Source organism: Mytilus edulis, chromosome 3 (genome assembly GCF_963676685.1).
Source record: "Mytilus edulis chromosome 3, xbMytEdul2.2, whole genome shotgun sequence".
In the NCBI taxonomy this organism is placed as follows: domain Eukaryota; kingdom Metazoa; phylum Mollusca; class Bivalvia; order Mytilida; family Mytilidae; genus Mytilus; species Mytilus edulis.
In genome coordinates, this window is record NC_092346.1 from 32,964,469 (window position 1) to 32,989,964 (window position 25,496).

General features: G+C 32.3%; 4 protein-coding genes across 4 annotated transcripts in view; 2 read left to right on the forward strand and 2 right to left on the reverse strand.

Annotated features, from left to right (window-relative positions):
* LOC139516263 (eIF-2-alpha kinase GCN2-like) overlaps nucleotides 1-22,016 on the forward strand; it is a 37,226-nt gene extending 15,210 nt beyond the window's left edge. Inside the window, exons 9-11 of the mRNA XM_071306261.1 lie at nucleotides 138-248; nucleotides 16,305-16,456; nucleotides 21,942-22,016. Coding sequence (XP_071162362.1) covers nucleotides 138-248; nucleotides 16,305-16,454 — 261 coding nt within the window. The 3' untranslated portion in view covers nucleotides 16,455-16,456; nucleotides 21,942-22,016. The remainder of the gene's footprint in view (nucleotides 1-137; nucleotides 249-16,304; nucleotides 16,457-21,941) is intronic.
* Nucleotides 3,210-5,198, reverse strand: LOC139516262 (E3 ubiquitin-protein ligase TRIM71-like). Its single transcript, XM_071306260.1, has one exon. The coding sequence runs from the start codon at nucleotides 5,125-5,127 to the stop codon at nucleotides 3,439-3,441; it is 1,689 nt and encodes a 562-aa protein (XP_071162361.1). The 5' UTR covers nucleotides 5,128-5,198; the 3' UTR covers nucleotides 3,210-3,438.
* Nucleotides 12,768-14,694, reverse strand: LOC139516261 (E3 ubiquitin-protein ligase TRIM71-like). Its single transcript, XM_071306259.1, has one exon. It carries the CDS (start codon nucleotides 14,685-14,687, stop codon nucleotides 12,999-13,001), a length of 1,689 nt encoding a protein of 562 aa, XP_071162360.1. The 5' UTR covers nucleotides 14,688-14,694; the 3' UTR covers nucleotides 12,768-12,998.
* Nucleotides 19,511-23,509, forward strand: LOC139515198 (uncharacterized). The gene is made up of 3 exons (XM_071304762.1): nucleotides 19,511-19,556; nucleotides 21,942-22,016; nucleotides 23,169-23,509. The coding sequence occupies exons 1-3, from the start codon at nucleotides 19,511-19,513 to the stop codon at nucleotides 23,507-23,509; spliced, it is 462 nt and encodes a 153-aa protein (XP_071160863.1).
* The last annotated feature ends 1,987 nt before the right edge of the window (nucleotides 23,510-25,496 follow it).

The following is a 25,496-nucleotide window of genomic DNA, read 5'->3' on the forward strand; positions in this document are numbered from 1 at the left end:
AAAATTGAATTTATGAGAGAAAATGGCTAATGATCTTAAAAAAAAGTGAATGTTTTATGATGTTCAAAGTTCAAGTATTGCAGATGTCCAAATGGCAATACAAATATGGTATCAAAGTTTTTGCTTTTTTATTCCAGATTACAAGCATTGAACAAGAAATACACAGCTTGATTCGATTACGACATAAAAATCTTATTCACTACTTAGCTATTAAATATATTCAGGAAGCTGGGAAATGTACAGTTTATGTAAGTTAATATGAATAAAGATTTTAGCAATTTTTTGAGAAAAATTCATAAATGTCAGAATTTTTGTTGAAAATAAATTTTCTAAGCGTAATGTGGGCTTGGTTGAATTTTTAACACATAAAAAAATCAAATGATTAAGCGTGAAAATGAGAAACGAAGACAGCCAGGACATGGGTAATTACATGTGCTATTTTGGCAATGAGAAGCGGGATACAGGATTCTCACTAAATAAGCGTGATCTGGGATCAGACCCCACAATGAGACCTCCTTAGAGATCCTCGTTTCTAGTGTAGATAGGAAGCAGATTCAGTATTTTCATATGTGCCACAGGAAATCCTGATCTATATGATTAGAATTGCTGCATGTTAATCTCAATTATACTGCTAATAAGTATTTAGATGAACCTGTTATTAACTTGTAAAATCAGTTCAGCAGAATATGGAAAGTATATAAATGGAATGTACATATGGTACCCTTGAAATGCACTGTTCCTGTCAAATGCCAAACACAACAATTTTTATGCCCAATTTTTATGCCCCATTTATTATTCCCATATTATGGGCATTATGTTTTCTGATCTGTGGGTCTGTTTGTCTGTCCGTTCGTCCATCCGCACATTCGTTAGTTTGTCCTGCTTCAGGTTAAAGTTTTTGGCCTCAAGTCTGTGCGTCAGCTCATTTTTGTTGGACTTTTTGGCGCCTGGAGTCTGTGCCTCTGTTTCTTTTTTGTGTCTCATATGCATTTTTTGGATCCTTGAGTCTGGGTGTCAGATCATTTTTCATGAATCATTTAAAAGCAAATCTTTATGAAATTGTCCAGTACAATACATCCCAATCTGATCACTTATGCCTACATTTTACAGTTGCCTTAGTTGCTCAATGTAACATGCCCAAATAAACTACTTGAGACAATGAATATCATTTCATGTATCACAAACTCATTTTTCTTTTGATTGTCAAATTTTTAGAAACATTCAGGATGAGATCCATTATATTTTGTATATTTGTTGTTGCGTAGCCTGACATCAAATCTAGCAACCTATAGAAATGAACTGACATTTTCTTTATGTTTGTTAGACTCTAAGCATGTTATTTATTATGAATGAATGATATACTGGTAAGACACTTTCATGCTCCCACACTTGTCGATCACTCTATTATACAGTAAGTTTAGAATGTAATGTTTACATTTATCAATGTAATTCTTTGTCAGTTAACTTTTTTGTCCAGCAATTTTTTAAAGCTAGTTTTCAGTCTCAGTTGATGAGTTGTCTAAGTAGTTCATCTACACTAGCAAGTCAACATTGAGGTGGTGAATAACCTCATCATAGATACCAGGATTGAAATTTTATATTTACGCCAGACACGCGTTTTGTCTACAAAAGACTCATCAGTGACGCTCGAATCAAAAACTATTGAGTTTCAACTCAATTTGGCAAGGTGCTTTTGACTCAGATTTCAATTGACTAGAATGGAGTTTGCCTGCTTTAGGTTGGTGGGTCTCTGTTGTTACTCGTGTTTTCTTCACCAATAAAACTAATCACTGTAGTATAGCTAATTGTCAGAAAAGTGGTTTTAGACACCAACAATCAATCAATTAAATAACCAGTAATTGGTCGTTAGGTTGGTGGGGCTCTATTGGTACTCCTACTTTCTCCATCAATAAACTGGACACTAAACATAGCAAAAGGTGAAAGTTGTGTTAAACCCCAACAATCAATCAATCAAACAACCAGTAATTTGACAGATTTTTGGTTGGTCTCTGTTTGTGCTTTTTCACCAATAAAACTGATCACATAATATAGCCAAGTGTGAAGGTGGTGTTAAACACCAACAATTAATCAATCAAGAAATCCAGTAATTGGGCATATTTTTCAGGGATATCTGTTGATACTCCTGCTTCCTCCACAAATAAAATCAATCAATTGATCAATATGAACTTTCATTTCTACCTGTGATAACTGCTTAAGGGGGCTCGCAGGTATAAACCAATTTTTTTTTCAATATTGGATTTCCCTATATTTTTCTATAAATGAACTTCATCTTATACTTAATAGAAATATAGAATAAAAACATGGGGTCACCGTTCATTTAATCTCACAATCTGCCTTCGAGAGAAGCATACATTTTTGTAAAATTACTTTTTTTCTGTTGAACTAATAGGAGAAATAAAGATAATATCGAAATAAAAAAAGAACATAATTACAGAAATCACCCAAAATTTTACAATAAAGTAGTTAAAATACAGCTTATTTAAAAAAAATAATGAAAAAATACAGGTCACCGATGAGTTAAAAAAGATATTTCAATTTTAATGCAAAAAAAAGGCATTTTTGCACCAAAGGGAGATAATTTGGAGCTTTTTCTATGATATATACATTTTGAAAGTCATCTGGGGTCAAAACGAATTGACTTTTTGGAATGATTTTTGCTGTTTAATAAATTAACAACTAATAAAGTAAAAAAAAAAATTGTAATGAAAAAAAAAAATTAAAAAAAATCTGAAATTTTTATAACCATGAGCCTCCTAAACGAATAATTAACTCATCAATCAACAAATCAATCAATCAATTGATCAATATATACTTTCATTTCTAACTTTGATAACTGGGTAACGAAAAACCAACCAACCAATATTTAGAAAATATCTTCAGATCTTGTTGAATGTTGGAACAACCAACAAAAATCAATCACCAACGGATCAACCAACCAAAAATTTATGTTAGTAAAGGGGGAGACGTCCATTGACAATTATTTCTACAATTGATTTTATTTTTTGATAGGGTTAATTATAATAATTCTGGTATATTCACTTATCATTGAAGACTGTTTGTTGATGCATATATTTCTCTTGTTTAGATCTCTTTTTTTTTGTTTTTAAGTTGCTGTCTTATTGTCAATACACTATGTCCCCCTTTCATACATATTTGTCAGATATCAAACTAAAAATAATTTCACTATCAATTAAGATAATTTTTATTATGATCTTTGGCTTTAGTTGGGATCCATGGTATGCTTAAAAAGTAACATTTTGAATAAAAAGGGAAATAACTGTTATACAAGATATTGGTCTAATCAGTTCTGGTAAGTTCACTCGTAAGCTGTAAGTCCAGTTGTCATATGCATATGACATGAATATTGTTTGCCTTATACTATTTCACATATTTCTTTTTCATTAAAGTTTGAAAGTTTTAGAATCCTTCAATGTTTATTACATATAGCTTTGCATCTTTAGTTTGACTACCTGCAGCCCTAGTGCATCCTATATACAGTTGTCCAGTTGTGTTGAAGGCAAGAGAATATGGAAACTCTATTCCTATATCCTTGGTATTGAAATATGAAATCAAATGTCCATTGTCATTGAGGATGTGTAAGATGTCAGTATCCAGATCCATCACAACAACATTGTCACTTGGTGTTGTCACAATGTGTACTGGTTTGAATGATTCACTCTTATTGATAGTTGGATGACCTGTATACTGGTTTATTATATGTCCTCCATATCCTAAGACCACTACTTTACCACTCCAATCATCTGAAATCTTATCCACTACATGTATATTTCCATTACTCGTAGTGGTTATATACCTTGGTTTACTAAACATAGGTTGATTATGTTTATCATGTTCATACACAGCCTCCTTGTCTCCTTTCTTGTTCATTATGATCACAGCTCCTCTTTTTAGTTTACCATTACCAGCTCCTACTATAAGTTTATTGTCACTGATAACATGGATAGCATTGGGAAGTAAAGGTGATACATCATAAACAGAATCAGTCAGTTCACCACTACTGCTGATTTGTTGTAACCTTGTTTCCCCCAAAACACACAGAAGGAGTTGATTAGATGGAGTAACTGCCATTCCATGCACTTTAATGTTAAATTCAGACATCACCTTCAGATTGGTTCCTTCAGGTTTGACTCTCTGTAATACTCCAAAAGAACCAGAACTTATCCAAATTGACTGATCAAGGCATGGACTTAAAAATGCTATAACATCAAGTTCAGTCTGGTACTCATTATTGATGACTAGGGAGATGTTTATTTCTGATGATAAGTTCCCATCATCTTGTAATGATCCAATGTTTGATTGGTTAATATTCCCTGGAACAAATTTTGGTGGAGAACTATAGTTTGGCTTGGTTTGTGGTTCTTGGATTTCAGTGGATTTCTCAATCTTCTTGACATTTTTGAAAAACTCAGATGCATTGGAAAGGTCAATACAGTCCTCGACTTCATTTATTTTGTCCTCCTTCTGGGTTGTGAATAATGATATAGCATTCAGATCAGATTTAACTGATGTTAAAACAGTTTCATGATTCTTTTCCAATTTATTTTTGAGTTCTTTAAAATATTGTTCTACTAGTTCTTTTACAGTTTTCTTGTGACTAAGAATATTTTGATTTTCTTTGTGATACTTAACATTTTCAGCTGCCACTAATTTATTGAGCTCATCTTTCTTTTCACTCATGTTAGAATGACTCTTCTGCATTTGATTTTGTCTTTTTTTCAACATGTTTACTTTCAAGTTGTATGCATCTCTTATTTCGATTAAATCATGTGTCTTATGAACTTTGGCAAAGCATGTTGGACACACAAGAATGTCACATGTATTACAGTAAAGACATGAGAATTGTCCAGCATGTTCATCACACTTAATATTGGTAAAATCCAGTTCTTCAGTATGCAATCCAATCTCTTCTCTACTGATGATCTTATGATCAAGTGCGTTTTTGAATTGAGAATGTACATTTTCCTTGCAATGACTACACATCAGAATACTGCAATCCATGCATTTCCATTGTATAGATCTATCTGTTTCACATAATCCACATTTAACAGGTACTTGACCACTTCCATGTGGTTGAGGACATGCCATATTAAGTTTGTCACAAGTTGTATGATATAGAAAAAAATATTCAGTTAAACTAATTTATTGGTGTAATGTAAATGTGTCATATGATTGTACCATAGTATCTATTTTTTGATAATGCACAAGATAGGTAGTTATGTATATTCAGTGATATCATATTTAAAATTGAGGATACTGATAAATATATGATAAACTTTTGATAAGTATAAGTTTTTCATAAAGTTTTAAAAAGGGGGGGTTCCTAACCCAGGACACAGGGGGGGGGGGGGGGGGGGGGTTCCAATTACATGTCCCCATTCAAATGCATTGATCGTCAAAAAAAAAGGGGGGGTACCAACCCCCGGAACCCCCCCCCCCTTCTGGATCCGCGCCTGGGTCTTCGACACAAAGCTTTGGCTCTAATCGAACAGCAAGCTATAAAAGCCCCCAAAATGACCAGTTTAAACAATTTAAACAGGAAAACCAACAGTCTAATCTATATAAAAACAAGATACAAGAAACACTTAAAATCCAGCCCAACAAACGACAACCACTGATTAACAGATTTCTGACTTTGAACAGGTGGAAATAAATGCAACAGGTTTTAACATTTCAACAGGCACCAAACTTTAACCTAACTTGAAATAGTACTGTAAAAATGAGTAATTGTTAGAGACTTGTAAAATAATTTCTTACGATCTTTGAGATTTAATCATAGGAAATGACATTATATAAAACTAAAGTAATGCACTTCTCTTTTAATACTACCGCAAATATTAAAAAAAATTTGGTCTTATATTGGTATCATGTCGTCAGCGTCGATTGAAGACGGATGGTTTCCAGATAATAACTTAGTTTAAGTGAATAGGAATCGATAAAATTTTATCACAAGGTTTATAACCACTTAAGGAAGGTTGGGATTGACTTTGGGGGTTTTGGTGTCAACAGTTTCGGAACAAGGGGCCCAAAAAGGGTTCAAAATAAGTATTTTTCTAGTTTCCAGACAATAACTTGTGTGTAAGTGTATTGATCTTTCTGAAATTGAACCACAAGGTTCCATTCCCAAAATGGAAGGTTGGGATTGATTTTGGGGGTATGGCCCAAACCTGTTTAGGAATTAGGGGCCAAAAAGGGACCAAAAACAATACTTCTCTTATACTTTGTATGAATTGCTTATTTCTTGACCAATTTCAATGGGGTTTTATTCTTGAATTCTTGGGGTTCTTAAATATACTGATTCTAACAGTGTATTAAGTTTTTGGAATTTGGTCCCCATTTTTTGATTGGTTTACATTAGGTCATTTGTTTGATTTCATCAAAAATTGAGTTATTGAGGTTCTTTGATATGCCAAATCTAACGCTGTATTTAGATTTTTAATTTTGGGGCCTGTTTTCAAATTGGTCTACATTATGGTCCAAAGGGTCCAAAATAAAACTAAGTTTGATTTTAACAAAAATTGAATTCTTGGGGTTCATTGATATGCTGAATCTAAACATGTATTTAGATTTTTTATTATGGGCCCAGTTTTCAAGTTGGTCCAAATTGGGTCCAAAATTTAACTTTGTTTGATTTCAACAAAAATTGAATGTATGGGGTTCTCTGTCTTTGATATGCTTAATCTAACCATGTATTTTGATTTTTGATTTTTTGGCCCTGTTACCAAATTAGTCCAAATTAAAGTCAAAAGGGTCCAAAATTAAACTTTGTTTGATTTCATCAAACGTTGAATTCTTGGGATTCTTCGAAATGCTGAATCAAGCCATGGCCATGTATTTAGATTTTGGATATTAGACCATAATAGGTAAATTAAATTTGTTAAATTTATAAGACCACATTCATTCTGTGTCAGAAACCTATGCTGTGTCAACTATTTAATCACAATCCAAATCCAGAGCTGTATCAAGCTTGAATGTTGTGTCCATACTTGCCCCAACTGTTCAGGGTTCAACCTCTGCGGTCATATAAAGCTGCGCCCTGCAGAGTATCTGGTTTTCTCCCTTTGAACTGTTAAACACTACTGATATTGACATGTGTGAAAAACAGTGATTTTATATGAGCTGAGTGACTAGAGCTTTCTGCAGTTGGTGCATCAGTTAATTTGTCATGACCTGCAATCTAATACTCAGGATATTTGTATATTCTCTAACAACTCAAAAATTATCTGATCACTAATTTCAAAATTGCTCAATATAACATGACCTATCATGGGCTACTGTAGGCCATAGTATAGATATCATTCTAATCAAATCATGTTTCATTGAAACATTTTTCTTGTGATTTTAGCAACATTAAGGATGAGATCCCCTATATTTTGTTTTAAGCTCACCTGGCCCAAAGGGCCAAGTGAGCTTTTCTCATCACTTGGCGTCCGTCGTCCTTCGTCTGTTAACTTTTAGAAAATCTTCTCCACTGAAACTACTGGGCCAAATGAAACCAAACTTGGCCTAAATCATCCTTATGGTATTTAGCTTAAAAAAATGTATCTGATGACCCCCGCCAATCAACCAAGATGACCACCATGGCTAAAAATAGAACATAGGGGTAAAATGCAGTTTTTGGCTTATAGCATTTATAGCAAATCAGACATGGGGTAAAAATGTTCCTCAGATCAAGATATATCTGCCCTGAAATTTTCAGACACATCAGACAACCGGTTGTTGGGTTGCTGCTCCTAAATTGGTAATTTTAAGGAAATTTTAGTTTTTAAATCATTATCTTGAATATTTAAAAATAAAGGGATAAACTGTAAATAGCAAAATTGTTCAGCAAAGTATGTCACAAATATGTCACCATGACCGAAATGGTCAATTGACCCCTTTAGAGTCAAGTTTTCACACCTTTTCTGAATTTTTTGTAAGTTCTTACAAAAATCTACTCCTCTAAAAATACTGGGCTAAATTAAACCAAACTTGGCTAAAATCATTCTTAGGGTATCTAGTTTTTAAAATGTATCCGATGACCCTGCCCATTAACCAAGATGGTTGCCATGGAAAAACATATAGTACATACATGTAAAATGCAGTTTTTATACGACCGCAAAAATTTTAATTTTTTGGTTGTATATTGCTATCACGTTGGCGTCGTCGTCATCGTCGTCAAAATACTTTTAGTTTTCGCACTTTAACTTTAGTAAAAGTGAATAGAAATCAATGAAATTTTAACACAAGGTTTATGACCACAAAAGGAAGGTTGGGATTGATTTTGGGAGTTTTGGTCCCAACATTTTAGGAATTAGGGGCCGAAAAGAGCCCAAATAAGCATTTTCTTGGTTTTCGCACTATAACTTTAGTTTAAGTGAATAGAAATCTATGAAATTTTGACACAAGGTTTATGACCACAAAAGGACGGTTGGGATTGATTTTGGGAGTTTTGGTCCCAACAGTTTAGGAATTAAGGGCCAAAAAAGGGCCCAAATAAGCATTATTCTTGGTTTTCGCACAATAACTTTAGTATAAGTAAATAGAAATCAATGAAATTTTAACACAAGGTTTATGACCACAAAAGGAAGGTTGGGATTGATTTTTGGAGTTGAGGTCACAACAGTTTATGATTTAGGGGCCAAAAAGGGGCCCAAATAAGCATTATTCTTGTTTTTTGCACCATAACTTTAGTATAAGTAAATAGAAATCTATGAAATTTAAACACAAAGTTTATGACCATAAAAGGAAGGTTGGGTTTGATTTTGGGAGTTTTGGTCCCAACAGTTTAGGAATAAGGGGCCCAAAGGGTCCAAAATTGAACTTTGTGTGATTTCATCAAAAATTGAATAATTGGGGTTCTTTGATATGCCGAATCTAACTATGTATGTAGATTCTTAATTTTTGGTCCCATTTTCAAATTGGTCTACATTAAGGTCCAAAGGGTCCAAAATTAAACTTTGTTTGATTTTAACAAAAATTGAATCTTTGGGGTTCTTTGATATGCTGAATTTAAGAATGTACTTAGATTTTATATTATTGGCCTAGTTTTCAAGTTGGTCCAAATGGGGGTCCAAAATTAAACTTTGTTTGATTTCATCAAAAATTGAATAAATGGGTTCTTTATATGCCAAATCTAACTGTGTATGTAGATTCTTAATTTTGGTCAAGTTTTCAAATTGGTCTACATTAAGGTCCAAAGGGTCCAAAGGGTCCAAAATTAAACTGAGTTTCATTTTAACAAAAATTAAATTCTTGGGCTTATTTGATATGCTTTATCTAAATATGTACTTTGATTTTTGATTATGGGCCCAGTTTTCAAGTTGGTCCAATTCAGGATTCCATATTAAGTATTGTGCAATAGCAAGAAATTTTCAATTGCACAGTATTGCACAATAGCAAGAAATTTTCAATTGCACAGTATTGCACAATAGCAAGAAATATCTAATTGCACAAAATTAATTTTCAATTGGAGTTATCTTTCTTTGTATAGAATAGTAGTTGATAATATATGTTGGAAATTTACCAGACATGACTATGATGTCATTTTCTATTTTTATTTGCCAATAACTTTATGTAAATAACTTCATTGGAAATTTGCCAATATAAAATGTTGCTGATGAAGCTTTTTTTCCTTATCTTATCTAAAATGTTTTTAGATAATGTATGTTGGACATTTGCCAGACATGACTATGATGTCATTTTCTATTTTTATTTGCCAATAACTTTATGTAAATAACTTCATTGGAAATTTGCCAATATAAAATGTTGCTGATGAAGTTTTTTTTTCCTTATCTTATCTAAAATATATTTAGCTTAAAAGTTGTGTCTATACTTGTTCTCATTTCAGATTTCATAAATAAAAAGAAAATTTCTTCAAACATTTTTTTGACAGGATTAATATTCAACAGCATAGTGAATTGCTTAAAGGCAAAACAAATTTTAAGTTCATTAGACCACATTCATTCTGTGTCAGAAACCTATGCTGTGTCAACTATTTAATTTTAGATTTAAATAAGTTTGAAGAAGAAATCTTTAATTGATTTGTAAAATCTTGACATTTGTTTTGTGTAAAAAACCCATATAATGTCAAAAATTTGATCACAATCCAAATTCAGAGCTGTATCACGCTTAAATGTTTTGTCCATACCTGTCCCAACTGTTCAGGGATCGACCTCTGCGGTCATATAAACTTTTTTAACATTTTTTTTTACAATTTTTGTAATCTTTTACAAAGTTCTTCTCCTGAAACTACTAAGACAAATTTATCCAAACTTTGCCAAGTCAAAGAAACTAAACACTAAAAGATCAGATATACAAGATCAACAAAATACAGATTTTTTGTCATGGTCTATTCTCTTCTACAGTGTTGGAGAGTGTCCTTTGTTTGATATGCCCATATACCAAGGTGAGCGACACAGACTCTTGAGAGTCTCTAGTTATATTTATTATTGTGTAGCTTTACTGTAGCAACTCATAGGCATAAACTGACATTTTCTCTTTTTCATATAAGTATGTTTGTCTGACATCTATCATTTGAACAGAACTTGAAGACTCTAAGCATTTTGTGATTTATTATGGATAAATGATATGCTGGTAGTCACTTTCATGCTTCCACACTTGTTGATTACTCTATTATACAGTAAATATTGAATGTAATGTGTTTATTTATCACTGTAAATCTTTGTCTATTAACCTTTATCTCCGGTTTTCAGTCTCAGTGGATGAGTGGTCTAAGTAGTTCATCTACACTAGCAAGTCAACATTGAGGTTGTGAATAACCTCATCATAGATACCAGGATTGAAATTTTATATAAACGCCAGACGCGTGTTTTGTCTACAAAAGACTCATCAGTGACGCTCGAATAAAAAAATCTTGAGTTTCAACTCAATTTGGCAAGGTGCTTTTGACTCAGATTTCAATTGACTAGAATGGAGTTTGCCTGCTTTAGGTTGGTGGGTCTCTGTTGTTACTCGTGTTTTCTTCACCAATAAAACTAATCACTGTAGTATAGCCAATTGTCAGAAAAGTGGTTTTAGACACCAACAAGCAATCAATTAAATAACCAGTAATTGGTCGTTAGGATGGTGGGGCTCTATTGGTACTCCTACTTTCTCCACCAAGAAACTGGACACTAAACAGAGCAAAAGGTGAAAGTTGTGTTAAACTCCAACAATCAATCAATCAAACAACCAGTAATTAAGTGGATATTTAGGGTCCCTGTTGGTACTCCTGCTCCCTCAAGTATTAAAACTGATTACTTAATATAGCCAAAGGTCAAAGTTGTGTTAAACCCCAACAATCAATCAATCAAAATTTGACAGATTTTTGGTTGGTCTCTGTTTGTGCTTTTTCACCAATAAAACTGATCATATAATATAGCCAAGTGTGAAGGTGGTGTTAAACGCCAACAATTAATCAATCAAGCAACCAGTAATTGGGCATATTTTTCAGGGATATCTGTTGATACTCCTGCTTCCTCCACAAATAAAATCAATCAATTGATCAATATGAACTTTCATTTCTACCTGTGACAACTGATTAAGGGGGCTCGCGGGTATAAACCAAATTTTTTCCTTATATGGGATTTCCCTATATTTTTCTATAAATAAACTTCATCTTATACTTAATAGAAATATAGAATAAAAACATGGGGTCACCGGACATTTATTCTCACAATCTGCCTTCGAGAGAAGCATACATTTTTGTAAAATTACTTTTTTTCTGTTGAACTAATAGGAGAAATATAGATTATATCGAAATAAAAAAAGAAAGCAATTACAGAACTCACCCAAATTTTACAATAGAGTAGTTTAAGTACAGCTTATTTAAAAAAAAATAATGAAAAAAAATATATATCACCGTTGAGTTAAAAAAGATATTTCAATTTTAATGCAAAAAAATTGCATTTTTGCACCAAAGGGAGATAATTTGGAGCTTTTTCGGTGATATATCCATTTTGAAAGTCATCTGGGGTCAAAACGAATTGACTTTTTGGAATGATTATTGCTGTAAAAAAAATTGTAATGAAAAAAAAAAAATTTCTGAAATTTTTATAACCACAAGCCTCCTTAAAGAATAATCAGCTCATCAATCAACAAATCAATCAATCAATTGATCAATATGAACTTTCATTTCTACCTGTGATAACTGCTTAACAATTAATCCACATCAATCAACAAATCAATCAATCAATTGATCAATATGAACTTTCATTTCTACCTGTGATAACTGCTTAACAATTAATCCACTTATCAATCAACAAATCAATCAATCAATTGATCAATATGAACTTTCATTTCTACCTGTGATAACTGCTTAACAATTAATCCACTTATCAATCAACAAATCAATCAATCAATTGATCAATATGAACTTTCATTTCTAACTTTGATAACTGGGTAACGATAAACCAACAAACCAATATTTAGAAAATATCCTCAGATCTTGTTGGATGTTGGAACAACCAACAAAAATCAATCACCAACGGATCAACCAACCAAAAATGTATGTTAGTAAAGGGGGAGACGTCCATTGACAATTATTTCGACAATTGATTTTATTTTTTGATAGTGTTAATAATAATAATTCTGGTATATTCACTTATCATTGAAGACTGTTTGTTGATGCATATATTTCTCTTGTTTAGATCTCTTTTTTTGTTTTTAAGTTGCTGTCTTATTGTCAATACACTATGTCCCCCTTTTATACATATTTGTCAGATATCAAACTAAAAATAATTTCACTATCAATTAAGGTAATTCTTATTATGATCTTTGGCTTTAGTTGGGATCCATGGTATGCTTGAAAAGTAACATTTTGAATAAAAAGGAAAATAACTGTTATACAAGATATTGGTCTAATCAGTTCTGGTAAGTTCACTCGTAAGCTGTCAGTCCAGTTGTCATATGCATATGACATGGATATTGTTTGCCTTATACTATTTCACATATTTCTTTTTCATTAAAGTTTGAAAGTTTTAGAATCCTTCAATTTTTATTACATATAGCTTTGCATCTTTAGTTTTAGTACCTGCAGCCCTACTGCATCCTATATAAAGTTGTCCAGTTGTGTTGATAGCAAGAGAAATTGGAAACTCTATTCCTATATCCTTGGTATTGAAATATGAAATCAAATGACCATTGTCATTGAGGATGTGTAAGATTGGAATATTCAGATCTGTCACAACAACATTGTCACTTGGTGTTGTCACAATGCGTACTGGTTTGAATGGTTTACTCTTATTGATAGTTGGATGACCTGTATACTGGTTTATGATATGTCCTCCTTGTCCTAAGACCACTACTTTACCTCTAGCATCATCTGAAATCCTATCCACTACATGTATATTTCCAGTACATGTAGTGGTTATATACCATGGGTTATTAAATATAGGTTGATTATGTTCATCATTTTCATACACAGTCTCCTTGTCTCCTTTCTTGTTCATAATGATCACAGTTTCTCTTTTTAGTTCATTATTATAAGCTGCTACTATTAGTTTATTGTCACTGATAACATGGATAGCATTGGGAAGTAAAGGTGATACATTATAAACAGAATCAGTCAGTTCACCACTACTGCTGATTTGTTGTAAACTTTTTTTACCTTTAGCACACAGAAGGAGTTGATTAGATGGAGTAACTGCCATTCCATACACTTCAATGTTTAATTTAGACATCACCTTTAGGTTGGTTCCTTCAGGTTTTACTCTCTGTAACATTCCATAACTACCAGAACTTATCCAAATTGTCTGATCAAGGCATGGACCTACTAATGCTATTGACTCAAGTTCAGTCTGGTACTCACTATTGATGACTAGGGAGGTGTTTATTTCTGCTGACAAGTTTCCATCATCTTGTAGCGATCCAATGTTTGATTGGGTAAAATTCCCTGGAATAAATTTCTGTGAAGAACTATAGCTAGGCCTGGTTCGTGGTTCTTGGGTTTCAGTGAATTTCTCCATCTTCTTGACCTCTTTGAAAAACTCCGAGGCATTGGAAATGTCAATACAGTCCTGGACTTCATTGATTTTGTCCTCCTTCTGGTTTGTGAATGATGATATAGCATTAAGATCAGATTTGACTGATAATAAAACAGTTTCGTGATTCTGTTCCAGTTTATTTTTGAGTTCTTTAAAATATTGTTCTACTTGTTGTTTTACGGTTTCCTCATGACTTTGAATATTTCTTTTTTCCTTGTTATACTTTATATTTTCAGCGGACACTAATTTATTGAGCTGGTCTTTCTTTGCATTGGTTGTATAATTACTCTTCTGCATTTTACTTTGTCCTTTTTTTAATATTTCTACTTTGATGTTGTATGCATCACTAATTTCGATTAAATCGTGCTTCTTATGAACTTTGGCAACACAGGTTGGACACACTAGGATTTCACATGTATTACAGTAAAGACATGATGATTGTCCAGTGTGTTCATTACACTTAATATTAGTAAAATCCAGTTCTTCCTTATGCAGTCCAATCTCTTCTCTTTTGATGATCTTATGATCAAGTGCATTTTTGAATTGAGAATGTACATTGTCCTTGCAATGGGCACACATCATAATACTGCAGTCCATGCATTTCCACTGAATTGGTCTATCTGTTTTACATAATTTACAATTAACAGGAACTTGACCTCCTCCAAACGGCTGAGAGGAAGCCATATTTGTCAGGTGTGTTCAAAGTATTTCACTTCCTTGTTTGATCTATTTTTAAGTTGTTATGATCAATAAGTTAAATACCCTTGTACTTAGTGAATATACTGAAACATGATAACAGTGAACAAATAATTTATCGTTTGTGTAAATTTAAATACCATGATTGAGAAGACCATAAATATTATATTGCACATGCTTACAATAATTTACAACTAATTAGGTTAACTTAACTGACTGTCCCTAAGATAATCTACTTATTTTTTAGTCTGTTTGACTGTTAGTCTTTCTGTTTATCAATGCATCCATCCATTCCAAATCAAGTTCAAAAATGATGTGAACTTTAAAAAAAATTATGCTAAATAATGATTTTCACCCATATATTACAGATCACTGATCAGGTTAAAGTTTTGTTTAGGGTAGTTTCCAATAAAGTTGTAGTCATGTCAACTTGAAACTTAAAAATCAACACAAAATAAATTAGGGTTTTGAACCAGATTTCACGGTTTACTGAATATGGAAATGTGATAGTATGAGCGGGGCAATGAGACGGATGGACACATATTCTTGTTTAGACTACTTTCTTTTCTGTCCATTTTGGTTTGATCTGCCCTTCAATGTTTGAATTAGGTTTTAGACTTTAAAATTGTTTGGCTTACATTAGTACTGAAGAGACTCTTTTACGAGATGCAGTCAAAATTTGAACCTTTAATGCTATTATGGTTGAAGATGCTAACAGAGCATTATAATTTTAGTGATATCAATGTCAAGTCATCACAAAGGACATTTATCATTTGTAACAAATATTGATATGACATGAGTCATGTGACTTACAATGGGTCTCAGTCAATATTTTGAATAGAAATATATGTTGTTGCATTTGTATCAGTCATGCAGGAAAGTCATATTTACAACTAATTATATTTTTAAAAACATTACTGTTATCAATTGTGTTAAATATGAGAAATTCTTTTTTACATTTTTAATTTGATTCTTAGCATGAAATCAGTAGCGTATATAAGACCATTGTATAATTTTTATGCTCCACTAAAGGGCAGTATGTTTTTTGGTCTGAGCGTCCGTTCGTTCGTTTGTTCGTTTGTTCGTCCATTCATCCGTTCTTCGTTTGTCTTGTCTGTCCTGCTTTAGGTTAAAGTTTTTGATTAACGTAGATTTTGATGAAGTTGAAGTCCAATCAACTTGAAACTTAGTACACATCTTCCCCATGATATGATCTTTTAAATTTTTATGCTTTATTAGAGTTTTGACCCCAATTGCACGGTCAACAGAACATTGAAAATTATAGTGCGGGTGTGGCATCCGTTTACTATGGACACATTCTTGTTTGTCATATTTTCACCACTGTCTTATTTTTAGGCAGATTGGCACTGAATTGCAAAATGTGCATCTGGTTAAGTAAAAAATGTACTGTTAATGTTATTACCAATTAAGATACAACTAATTCTATTTAACTGGTACTGTTATCAATTGTGTTAAACATGAGAAATTCTTTTTTACATTTTCAAATTGATTTCTTAGCATGAAATCAGTACATGTACTATATATAAGACAATTATATAATTTTGTTCTATATCTTATAATTGTTTTTATTTATTTTCCAAACAGATTTTAATGGATTACTCTGGAGGTGCTAGTCTCAACAAACATATAACAGAATCACGTCCACTATCTGTAGATATCATCAAGGATTACACAGAGGGAATTTTGTATGGATTAGATATTTACACAAAAAAGATGTGGTACATAAGTATCTAAGGGTAGGTAACTGATGTTTAAATTATATTCAAAGTATATGCTTGTTCAATTAAATATGTATAATTAGGATCGGGATAAATTATTGTCTATGCGACAGCAATCCACAAACACAATAGACAACAAAAGCAACATCTTGTATTTTTTCTATTTCAGTTTCTTGTGTACAATTTGGAAATAAGTATGGCGTTCATTATCACTGAACTAGGATATATTTGTTTAGGGGCCAGCTGAAGGTTGCCTCCGGGTGCGGGAATTTCTCGCTACATTGAAGACCTGTTGAGGACCTTCTGCTGTTGTTTTTTTCTATGGTCTGGTTGTTGTCTCTTTGACACATTCCCTATTTCCATTCTCAATTTTATCTTCAACATTTGACTTGTGATTTTTGTTGAGCCTTCGACTTTAGTCGAAAAAGGGAGACATAGCTATCCTACATTCTGTCATTGTCGTCGGCAGTGGCGGTAGCGGCGGCAGTGGCGGCAGCGGCGGCAGCGGCGTCCACAAATATTCACCCAGTGGTTAAAGTTTTTGAAATTTTAATATCTTTCTTAAACTATACTGGATTTCTACCAAACTGGGACAGAAGCTTGTTTATGATCATAAGTTAGTATCTAGAAGTAAATTTCGTAAAAATAAAATTCCTGTTATTCCGTATTTTACTTGTAAATGGACTAAGTTTTTCTGCCGGGAAACATAACATTCACTCTGTGCTTAAAGTTTTTAAAATTTTAATAACTTTCTTAAACTATACTGGATTTCTACCAAATTGGGACAGAAGCTTGTTTATGATCATAAGTTAGTATCTAGAAGTAAATTTCGTAAAAATAAAATTCCTGTTATTCCGTATTTTACTTGTAAATGGACTAAGTTTTTCTGCCGGGAAACATAACATTCACTCTGTGCTTAAAGTTTTTAAAATTTTAATAACTTTCTTAAACTATCCTGGATTTGTACCAAACTTGGACAGAAGCCTGTTTATGATGATAAGAAAGTATCCAGAAGTAAATTTGTTTGAAAAAAATTCTGTTTTTGTCTTTTGTCGCAGAAAGCTCGACATAGGGATAGTGATCTGGCGGTAGCGGCATTAGCTAACTTCTTAAAAGCTTAATATTTAAGAAAGTGGAAGACCTAGATACTTATACTTTGTATATAGATGCCTCATGTTACAAAATTTCCGTCAGTCACATGTCCAATGTCCTTGACCTCATTTTCATGGTTCAGTGACTACTTAAAAAACAGTTAAGATTTTTTGTAATGTTAAATTTTCTCTTATTATAAGTAATAGGATAACTATATTTGGTATGTGCGTACCTTGCAAGGTCCTCATGCCCGTCTTACAGTTTTCACATGACCTCGACCTCATTTCATGGATCAGTGAACAAGGTTAAGTTTTGGTGGTCAAGTCCATATCTCAGATACTATAAGCAATAGGTGTAGTATATTCAGTGTATGGAATGATTGTAAGGTGTACATGTCCAACTGGTAGGTGTCATCTGACCTTGACCTCATTTTCATGGTTCAGTGGTTATAGTTAAGTTTTTGTGTTTTGGTCTGCTTTTCTTAAAGTGTATGCAATAGGTCTACTATATTTAGTGTATGGAATAATTGTAAGGTGTTCATGTCCAACTGGGAGGTGTCATCTGACCTGGGCCTCATTTTCATGGCTCAGTGGTCACAGTTAAGTTTATGAGTTTTGTACTTTTTTCTATTACCAGCAAGCAGTAGGTCAAACTATATTTGGTGTATGGAAATATTTTATGATCTATACGTCAGTAGCGCAGGTTGTATTTGACCTTGACCTCATTTTCACAGTTCATTGCTCAGTGTTAAGTTTTGTGGTTTATTTTTTGTTTGTTAAACTATAAGCAATAGGTTATATATAACTATATTTGTTGTATGGTTCATCTGACCTTGACCACATTTTCATGGTTCATTGGTCAAGGTTTAGTTTTCTTGGTTTATGTTAAGATTATGTGACATTTGTAATAAAGCTTTATATTTAGGACTATCAACATAATATCAAGGATTAGTAAAGAAGGCAAGACATTTCAGCATGTGCACTCTTGTTTCTGTAATTTACTTATAAATGGACTTAGTTTTTTCTGCCAGGAAACATTACTTTAACTCTGTGGTTAACGTTTTTAAAATATTAATAACTGTCTTAAACTATCCTGGATTTGTACCAAACTTGGATGGAAGCTTGTTTATGACCATAAGATAGTATCCAGAAGTAAATTTATTAAAAACAAAATTCTATTTTTTCAGTATTTTACTTATAAATGGACTTAGTTTTTCTTCCAGTTAACATTACAGAAAGTCTGCAGTTAAAGTTTTTAAAACAATTATGAGATGCATAAATTATCCTGGATGTTTACCAAACTTGGACAGAAGCTTCTTACAATCAAACTATAGTATTGAGAGAATTTTTTTTTATTGATTTAATTCCTCATTTTTGTTGAGCCTGCCATTAACAGCAAAAGTAGCAAGACACTGGGTTCCGCGGAACCCTTGCAAATTTTTAGGTTGAAGTATTTTTTTTTATCTGGATCAATATATATAATTAAATCATACAGAGATAAAACATACAATTTAAATCAATTAAGGTGGTACCTAACACTACAGGGAGATAACTCTGTAAAGTCAGCGAAACGTTTTAATAACGTTGTGTTGTAAAGGGAATATTGAGCTTCTCAATGATCAAAATTGATGTTTGTCAAACAGCTATATAACCAGTGTAATTTTTTTGACAAAACGGTTGGCTCAAAATTTTTGAAATTTTTATATTTTTGTTAAAGGGTCAAAGTAAATACATTGTCAAAATTTTATGAAAATTAAACGAGCCAAATTAATTTTAGTGAAAGTGTTGGGTACCACCTTAAGATGCAAAACAATTTAATTGAAGCTGTATGTAACAAAGAATGCTTGCTAATCCTGCAAGCAAGCTTAAAGTAAACTATCAGCTGATAAAGAAAGCATACTGTAACCATGAAATCCAAAGTCTAAAACTAGGAGACTGATATGAGGATTTGGTTACAACTAAATGTTAAACCTAAGTAACCATGCACCATAGACTAGCAGTATTACACAGAAGATTAATTCCACTTAGTATATAATTTATTTCCAAGACTGGAACTTGTCACCAACGCTGTGACTTCCAAACTTATATCTTTCACAAAATAGTTCAATATATATGTTCCAGACCATATGAGTATTTGGACGGTACGCGTACGGTCTGGACCGTAAACGTATACTCATACTGTCCGACCATACACGTACTGTCCGACCGTATGAGTATACGCGTATGGTCCAGTACGAGCTGACCATGCATGTTACTTGATCATTTATGTGAATTGAAAAATTCAAATTTAAACAAACATGTACCACTATCTTTATTTCTAGTTTTACAAATTGTTACAATTGGATGGATAAAATGTACAAACGAACCATTGAAATTAAATATGTATTTGTTCAATTGGATATCTAAAGTCTATTTTGGTACTCCCCCCCTATGTGATACTTGCTACGACAAATAAATTAAAATGTTTGCAGTTCATGCATGTTCCTTTCCATTTGCGTTTTTTGTCCTTCAATGTTGTTAAATGTTCTATTTTCCTTCAACATTATGTTAACTTCAGATATCTTCAATTTCAGTGATCATAATTCTATAAATGTACTGATCGACATGCTAAATACAAGAGATTAACAGATTTGATTTGCCTGATTTTTTTAAATAGTTAAAATACAAAGTTTGCATTACAACTAAAATTGAACTTTTTCATACTAATTTGACAGTTAGGTTATGTTGATCTGTTATATGCATTGGTATCTAATAAACTTGACCAACTTCTTAATATTAGTCAGACCGTACGCGTACGGTCCGACCATATGAGTATTTTGAAAAAGTACGCATACAGTCCAGACCGTACGCGTACGGTCCAAATACTCATACGGTCTGGAACATATATATATGAGAATTAAACAATAAGCTAAGATCAATTATTACATAATGTGTTGACAAATATAAACAAGTTATCATCCAGATAAAGAAAGATAAATAATTAATACAACTCTTTTAGCAATGTCTCTAATTTAAGAAGGATAAAGGATTAAACCCTGAGGCATTATTGTCACCTTTGATTATAAAATGTCCATTATCAATTAGATATATATTAACTTATTGTCCAAGTAGAATATATAATATAAAACATAATTAATGATAAATTCTTTGAGTCTCAAACATTAGCATTAAAAACCTAAACACATCTGAAAGTCATTTTAACTCTGTGATATATTTCTCCCCGTCCGACTAAAACATTTCCACAAGTTTTTGAATAACAGCTTAAAATGTATTTTTGGAAACACGAGATTTGTGTTTTGAGTTCTTTGAATTAATTTTGGTTGAATGTTTTGAATTCTGGTTTTGAATCAATTTGTCAACAATATTTATTAGAGGCATACATGTCACTGTATTTAGTCTAGTTTCTTGTTTCTCTAGGGTTGAATTTGCACATTGAACTGATGTCAGATGTTCCATTTTACTTTTTAGAGTTCTTTTTTCATCCTTAAGTTTTGAAACTAATTTAAGATGAGTGTCACTTTGTTTCTCCAGTATTTTGTCAACATTATTGTTCGTAATAAAATATGTTTCCTCACCATCTGAATCAAACATCATATTTTCTTCTTCTATCACTTTATATTCCTCTAGTTCCTCTAATAGTTCACTGTTCCCTTTTTGTAAGTTCTTCCAGTATTTGATTTCTTACAGCTTCTGACTCTTTGTATTGGTCTACAGTTATTGAGAGTTTTTCATTTTCCTGCTTTAAATCTGATGTTTGGTCAATGAATTTGGCAATTATTCGGCGAGCTTGAATTATTTCATTTACCAATTTTTCTAATTGAGACTGAAGTTCAGTAACACGATTTTGCTGATTAATTTGATCATCCTTGAATTTCTGCTTAACATTTTCCAGTTGAAACTGAGATGAAACTTTTATCTTTGGTGGCATGGCTCTTATGAAAATTGCATTTCTTTTAAGCTTGTTATTCTTGATAGAATCTCACATCTCCTGAGGAGCGAAAATCTTTCCAATTGAAATTCCTCTTCCCTCAAAACGAGAGTCTGTAAGTGGGTACTAAATGGTTTAAATGTGATCTAGATGTACCTCTAGTGTTCCCTATCTGTTTTCAGTTTATACAAGGCCGTTCTTTGTTTCACATGCTGTTAGGAGTAAGATATTATCGAAAAATACCTATGTATGTAAGCACCATTGTTCGGCAATAAAAGTGTTTTTTCGTTAATAGCACTTTCGGTTCAAAACAATAATATTTATTTTGTTGAAATTTGAAATTTCGAAAGAATTACTATGATCTGTGAAGTTTACGACCACAAATATTTGATCTAAGTACAAAATAATTATACTGTATGTAAAAACAGCTGTTTTATAAAGATAAATACAAAGACAAACATAATCATTGTCTTAATCTTTTCAGCACCAGGAGGTCATGGATATAGTCCAGAGAGTATGGGTTGGGATAGCCAGGCCATGGCACATATGAGTCCTCACAGTAAGTAGTTCTTAGATCCCTACTTAGTACACATATTACATACTCTTAGAACATACTCACCCCTTCTCGTCCAATGAAAAGTCAGTTTTTTGCCCTCTACTTTTCAAAGTACATAGTTTTCCATGCACTATGAAATGCTATACATGAATGACTTTTCATTGTTAGTTAATTATGAAAGTGGACTCTTAATAGCTGCACTAACGAAGTGTACAATCCCCCTAAGTCATTTTCCTTGGGAAAATAGCCTACTGATTAAAGATGAAAGAGCAAAGATTAAAATAAAAACATTTTGAATTTTTCCAAATTTCATGCATTTTCTAATGGTACACATATATAGAATAAACAAAAACAATTTGGTCAAGGATGTAGGTAAAATAATACTTATTCAATTTGTATACCTGACATTTGACGGATTTTTTTCTCTCAAGAAAACAATGCCAGACTGTTGATATATAAAGCCAAGAAATTTTTGGAGAAACACAAATACACGTAAATTTTAAAATAAAAAGTAAGCATTTAATGCTGAATGGTCTGAATTTAAATATTGATACAGAGAGTTTTATATTTAAAAAAAAGTCAAATTTCAAAAAGGGCATTTATATAACATTGTGTTGCTTTTTAAAATTAAAAAAATTCTCAAGATATATAAGTATTAAATTTTACCTTAAGCAAATGAAAAACAGTTTATTATCCATACGGTCCTCACAAACTATGTCAATGCTTTTTCATTCCATCCATTGAAATGATGGTTACCTATGTTTTACATTTAGTTCATTATAAAAAGTGAACTCTTATTCAGGTTTGAATATTACAATGGGAAAGGATAATTGTGTAGGTCACTCGAAAGTGTGAATATGTTCTAAATTGGTCAGACAATACTTGGTCATGTTTTATGAAGATTTAAGCCCTCGGCTTCGCCTTGGGCTTAAATCTTCATAAAACATGACCAAGTATTGTCTAACCTATAATTATAAATTGAAAGATCAGATTATAATGAATTTGCTAATCTCAGATTAGGCTTAATGGTTCATCAAAGGTTAAGTCAATTTGTTCACAGCTTAAGTGTAATTTGTTCACAGTTTAAATTTTATTGTAAAGCTTAATTGGTTCAAAGGATAAGCTCATAGAAAACAAACAATATTTTATTTCCAGTGTTCCAAGGAAGACATGGTAGTGAAATGTATGATCAAATGAAGGGATATTCTCATATGGAAGGACAAAGATACGATATGCTTGGAGTTCAGGGTATGCATAGTAGTGACATGTTCGGAAGTACTGCTGTCACTGGCAGTAGTTCATACTCTCAGATGTCACAGTTACGACCACCAGTTCATTCGCAAGCAATGCTAATACCAGGGCATCAGCATCATATGATGATGGGACACGGAGCCCACGGCATGAGTCCCATGTCGATGGGATCTGCTCAAAGTCCTCCATTACATGGCAGCTTGCACAGTATGGGTGCACACATTCAGGATATTCATGCTGGATAAAAAAATCAGGAGTAAACATTGTGCTTTAAAAAGAACAAGGACATTTGGCTTGGCCTGCGAACATACAATTAAGCCAAGGAATAAAGCGTGACTAAAAAGTATTTGTGGGTCCAGTAGTTTAAAACTACGGCCTATTTTATTATACAATCACAGTGATCTCTCAATCATTTAGCAGTCACTCATTGTGTGGAATCTAATTCCTAACGGTTGCAGGCTAGCCAAGGGAAGTAACTGGTGTGCTAGTCATTCTACAGAGTAAGGGAGTCGACAACTGACTGCAGTTTTAAAACTAGTCTTCACAACTTGTTATAATGGGATATGGTGAAAACTACGCAAAAGTATTATTAAAAAAAAACGCAGTTCATGTTGACAATGAGTTGCCAAGTATTATATATGTATTTTGTTGTCTCTGGACAAGAAACACGTCTTGGTCACATATGTGCCGCATACCTCATGATGATCAAAATAAATGTACATTTGAATGGCCATGACTTTGTAAAGCATTCCACGTCAAAGTATATTCTGTCAAACATCAACTCTTCAGTTGAAGGAATATGTTTTTGTGCCATGGAATATTTGAATTTTTTGTCACATGACATTGTTAAACCAATCAGAAGAGTTGCCCTGTAGTGGGGTGACCAATTAAATTAAAGCTTTAAGATTAACCTCATTATTATTCCTTTGTAATTATAGCCAGTTCCATTGTGTTGGAAGTGGACATTTTATTTAATGGTGCATGTTAAAAAAAGTATTTGGTGCAAATTATTTGTATAGTAAAGATGTTTGTTGAATGTATGTTTATATATGTTATTGTGTATGAAAGTGAAAAATCATTATTTGGACATTTTTTTCTTTGTGTGACATTTTTATACTTTCTGGCCAGGCTGTTTAGATCTACTTGCAGTTTAATTTGTAAATGTTTTGTTGTTTTTGTTGAAGTTTGTTTGAATATTTTTTTTTTTAGATTGAACAAATTTTAAGCTTGATATTTATTCGATCTGCCAGATTTTATTTTTTTGATAATTAACCAATTTGTTTTTGGTTTGTGATTTGTTACAGAATGATTTTTTTTGTTTTTTTCTTTTATCTAAAAACAAGTACTATGTTATTTCTAAGTGCTGACCATTTATTTATGATGTTTTTAAAAAAATGTTAAAGTGCAGATTTTAAACTGGGATGTAATTACTACATGTGTATTTAATTGTAAAGTAATATTAATGTCAGAGACTGCTGAAATCTTTCCTTTATCTTTTTGTACTGATTTTAACTAGAGAAAGACATATTTATATGTATATCTGTAGCAATTATTTTAGATTGTTTCAAGATGTCCGATATTACATTTCTTAACTATACTTCTTTTATGATTCCCTAATAAATATATATTTACATTTTTTATCATTTCAATGCCAGAATGAACAAAAAATAACTGAAAAAGATGTATCAAATTTTCAGAAAATCTTAGACAATCATGCACGAGTTTACCAAAAATACACTGAAATTGATTATTGTCTGAATGTGTCTGACTATGAGGAAATGAAAGATTGCAATGATGTGTGTGGTGAAGTGTGGAGCTGAGCTTGATGCTTAGGGACTTGTGAAAAATTTTAGGGAATTTTAATACGAGATTGTCAAATATTTTGAGCAAAATTCCAGAGAAATAAAAATTGTTGTAATAAACTAATTGCTTGTGTTTTATTATATTTGTTTGACCAATATGTTTTTTGAGTGAGGCTGATTATATCAAAGGGCCATCCATTCAAAACTTGTAACTCGAAGGAAGGATTTTGATCTTACTGTACAAATCCTTGGTAGAAGAGACTGACAACACCTAGCAACAAGAAACAACTAAAATACAACACAAAAAAATCACAGAAAAACGCATTGTCTTTTAGTATCAAAATCATACTTGGTTGAAATACAAATAATATCAATAAACTTCATAGAAAAATTCATTGGCCATTATTATCAAAATCATATTTGGTTGAAA

What these genes read in the sequence shown, in the direction of transcription:
- LOC139515198 (XM_071304762.1), top strand. Translation starts at nt 19,511, where the DNA reads ATGCACCATAGACTAGCAGTATTACACAGAAGATTAATTCCACTTA. An exon ending in CAGAAGATTAATTCCACTTA is followed by an intron (nt 19,557 to 21,941) that starts GTATATAATTTA and finishes TAATCTTTTCAG; the next exon opens with CACCAGGAGGTCATGGATAT. An exon ending in GGCACATATGAGTCCTCACA is followed by an intron (nt 22,017 to 23,168) that starts GTAAGTAGTTCT and finishes TTTTATTTCCAG; the next exon opens with TGTTCCAAGGAAGACATGGT.
- LOC139516262 (XM_071306260.1), bottom strand. Translation starts at nt 5,127, where the DNA reads ATGGCATGTCCTCAACCACATGGAAGTGGTCAAGTACCTGTTAAATGT.
- LOC139516261 (XM_071306259.1), bottom strand. Translation starts at nt 14,687, where the DNA reads ATGGCTTCCTCTCAGCCGTTTGGAGGAGGTCAAGTTCCTGTTAATTGT.